The following is a 4,165-nucleotide window of genomic DNA, read 5'->3' as shown; positions in this document are numbered from 1 at the left end:
TGGTTTTTTCTTTTTTTTTAAAAAAAAAATATAATAAAACACGGTAGAAATTTTGAATATAAACTTGATATAATATTAAATATGTAGTTAAATATATAAAAATATTAAAAAAAAATAGGGATAGTTACACTCTTCTCTCCTGAAATTTGATGTAATTACACATAAACCATTTGTTGTTTGGACAGTTACATCCAGTGCCCATGAAGTTTGTTTATATCAGTACATTAGTCAAAATTCATCAAATTTGTTGATATTAATAAAAAAAAATCAAAAAATATTTCTATATGTACCCCGAGTTGACTTTTTACTAACTTATAATGAGTCAAACAAGTTGTTTAGATCAAATTACCCCAATACGTCTTTACGCCATAATGCATTTGAGAAGGTATATCTTTACTATTATAAGGATAATTTAGTTTGAAAAAATTTGTTTGACCTGCAATAAGTCAATAATAAGTTAATCGATGCTAATTATCAATTTTCATTAAATTTTTCTTACTAATATCAGTAATTCTAATGATTTTGACTACGGAGGAACTTATTTGTTAAAGAAAAGCAAACCTCCAATATGATAAATATAATTTTTTAAATTATAAAATATTTACGTATAATTATATTAAATCTCAATAAGAAAAAGTGTAATTATCGGAAGAAATATTTGAATGTTACCCATTACTATAAATTACTAATTCAGCACGACCACCGAAACAATTTGAATTCTGACAGTGGTGCAGAACAACTCCTATACAGGCGTTTTTTAAGTTGAAGAGGAAAGAAATTGACTGTGTAATGTCCAAAAATGTACTGATAATTATTTTTAGTATTTTCCTTTTTTCTGAGTGATAAAAAATAAATGGATAAAGACAAGAAGAATACCGTTTAAACCCGAATCTGGTCTTATTTGACCTAAATCGATTATATAATAAGTGTAGTATACACATTTTATATGATTATTGATTAATATTAAAATTTACAAAGAATAGCCAAATTTTATTTGTCAATATCAACAAGTTAAGTAAATTTGACTAACTGAGGTACTTATCTACTAGCCGAAAGCAAACATCAATATTACTATATATAATTTTTCAAATTACATGATTACTCCGAACCTATGGAGAAGGAAGTGTAATTATGCCTAATAAAAATAATAATTTATGTACATAAAATATAAACCATCTAAATGGTTCTTATTTGATGCCTGAAATAAAAAAAATTAAAAGAAAATAAATAAAAAAAATAAGAGTGGGGTGGGGGGTAGAGGTTTGAAGAGACCTAAACTCTGTACAAATGGATTGATTGAACGACGAATGATGAACAAAAATCTTTACACCTTCAATGGAAAATGAGAAGGCACATAACATGACGTATATTAATACACAATTATCAGTAATTCCACAACATCGTCTCCAAGAAGCTGGATATTCCACCGTCGTCGGCAGCGCCACCACCCCACGGCGGAGGAGGGTCCAACCACCCCTCCTCCACGCCGTTATCATTGTACACAAAGTCATCCCTCAGCTCGAAACACGACCCCAGACTCGGCAACTCCACGATCTCACTCAGTTCTTCCGACGCTGTTGACAGGTCCACCGAAGAAACAAGAGACGTCAGCGACGAAGAAGAGGAAGTGGTCGACGAAGAAGACAGAACATCGAATTCCTCCATCGCCGCCGCCTTCGCGGCGGCAGCCTGGACGTCTCGTGGGCTGAGGGAGACAGGACGGGGGAACGCATTTGCGAGTTCGGGGAAATTGAGGGTCGCGGAGGCGCCCTTGATGCTCAGGGCCGCCACGTCGTGCGCACGCGCCGCCATTTCCGGGGTGGGGAAAGTCCCCAACCATATGCGCGACTTCTTGCGGGGCTCCCTGATTTCCGACACCCATTTGCCCCAGTTACGCATTCGGACACCCCGGTAAACCGGGTGCTTACTGGAGGTGGAACTGTTGAAATTGGGGTCTCGAATCCTCTTGATTTTCTTGGCGGCGGAGTCGTCCGGCGACGCAGATTGATCTGCCCGAAACAATAACGAATAAGACGACGACGACGATGATGATGATGAGAAAATTGAGCAGCTGTTTGATCCAGTTCCTGCCCCTCCTGAATTATGATTCTCCATGATTCTTGAAGTTGTATGATCGTTATGATTAGGATGTGTACTTGTAGAGCAAGAATGGAATGATGATCATCAGTGTGTGTTGTGTGTGTAAATCATGTGCATGTAGGATTCTACTACATTTCCATACTAGGAAGTCATATGTGTGACTGTGTGTGTGAGAGAGAGAGAGAGAGTGAGTGTTTGATGATATGAAGAGAAGAAGTTGAAAAGGTTTGGGAGAGAGATGCAAGTAATATATAGCATGCAGAGATACATACATATGGAAGGTTGTAAGTAATGGAGGGAGGTAGGCGTAGGGTTCATACTGATAATGAGCAAGAGGGAGTTTCTTATCTTGATGGAAGAAATTATGGGTCATTTCTGGTGGGGCCAATGTGTGGGCTCCACCCCCGGTATCATACATTATATACCAACCCACCCCTCATTTAATTTTTTAACCTTTACATCAATTTCACACTCTCATTTATGATATTCCTTTTATAAATAATTTCAATTTTGAGTTTTGCATAAGTTAGAAAGATCACCTCATTAAATGTTTAAACTATCATAGCAGAGAATAATTTTTTAACACCCTCTCTTTGCTATAAATATGTTAAAATATTTTCACACTCCTAACCTATAACGTAAAACCTTTCTTTGCTCGTAATCAGATTTGAATACAAAATCTTTTATTTGAATTAATTCTGATATCATATTAAATAACTACATGTGTATCTGTATGTGTATTGATCGTTATAGACCTTTGTTTTCTAAGTTGTTCTTATAGCTGTAGTATTCAGGCACATATATACACTAAAAAAATTAATTTTTTTGCTATAAACGACCACAGTTTAAAAACTTTGACAAATCAATATAATTAATCATGATTAAATAATATTAAAGTAAAAAATTAAATTTTTATCACCATTAATCAATATTCATCATGTTTTTTGCTCGTATTCAAAATATTTGTCATTTTATATTTTGACCACACTTGCAGTGGCTAATGGCCGTTGCAAAGCGGTAGTTGATTTATATTTGCCATGATTTTCTTCTTTTGACTATAGTAATTAATTAAGCGTAGCGAAAAATTATATTTTTTTATAGTGATAAAGGGCTAATTATACTCCACTTTCATGAGGTTTAGTATCATCATAGATAAACTCTTTGTGGCTGAAAAAATTACATTTAGTATTCCTGAAATTTAATTAATGGACTGATCTATTTATTAAATGGGAGTAAATTAATTTCAAAGATACTAAATATGAACGGTAATTATTCTCTATATATATATATATATATGTAATACAAGATTTGCTCACAGTTTTGTTGGTGGGTTACATCAATTTAGGGTTATGGGTTTGAGGTAGCAACGTAATTGAGAAATCCTGCATTATAGTATATATTAATGTTGTTGCGTACTGTTTGGGGACCAAAACATATCTGTATATATTAAATAAAAGTGGCTTTAATTTCAGAACGTGAAAATGTTTAATAGATTGTGGACTATGTTCAATTTGGTCCCAAGGAGAAGCAAACCAAACACATACTCAACGGATTTCATCAATGGGTCCATTTCCAGTGTGTGTTGCGGGGTTGGATATTTGACATTTAACTTTTCATGTGTATGTGTTTGATGAGATGTTTGTCTTTCTAGCAGAAATAGAAAGAAATTAAACTCCAATTATAAGATGATTTTTTTTGGGCTCATTGCAGACAATTTTGGGACAGGATCAAGAAACCTGGTAAAGAGCAAAATAGGTTGCAAGAAATTAGGAAGAAGAAGAAGAAGAAAATTTCATGTACAAAATATATATCAAGTACGTCATTATCAGAATGTAAACGAGTCGAGTTTGAGTTGAGTTTATTTTTAGTAAAAAAGCTTCACTTCTAACTCGAAATATCATCAACTTTGCTTTGGGAAAAAAAATAAAAAACTAATTTCTCTAGAAGAAATATATTATGACCTTTTACTATAGTTAATTAACACGATTAAAAATAAAAAAAATTATTTTGGATATTAATTAATCGAGATTGTGCAATGGATATTAATTGTTATTTTTATAAGCGA

General features: G+C 33.4%; 1 protein-coding gene across 1 annotated transcript; it reads right to left on the bottom strand.

Annotated features, from left to right (window-relative positions):
- Positions 1,059-2,430, bottom strand: LOC105171657 (ethylene-responsive transcription factor TINY). Its single transcript, XM_011092883.2, has one exon. It carries the CDS (start codon positions 2,113-2,115, stop codon positions 1,384-1,386), a length of 732 nt encoding a protein of 243 aa, XP_011091185.1. The 5' UTR covers positions 2,116-2,430; the 3' UTR covers positions 1,059-1,383.

This window comes from Sesamum indicum, linkage group LG1, assembly GCF_000512975.1.
Source record: "Sesamum indicum cultivar Zhongzhi No. 13 linkage group LG1, S_indicum_v1.0, whole genome shotgun sequence".
Taxonomy (NCBI): Eukaryota; Viridiplantae; Streptophyta; class Magnoliopsida; order Lamiales; family Pedaliaceae; genus Sesamum; species Sesamum indicum.
The sequence above is the reverse complement of the archived record's forward strand: the minus strand, read 5'-3'. Positions and strand labels throughout refer to the sequence as shown.

Coding starts and splice junctions, on each gene's coding strand:
- LOC105171657 (XM_011092883.2), bottom strand. CDS start 2,115: ATGGAGAATCATAATTCAGGAGGGGCAGGAACTGGATCAAACAGCTGC.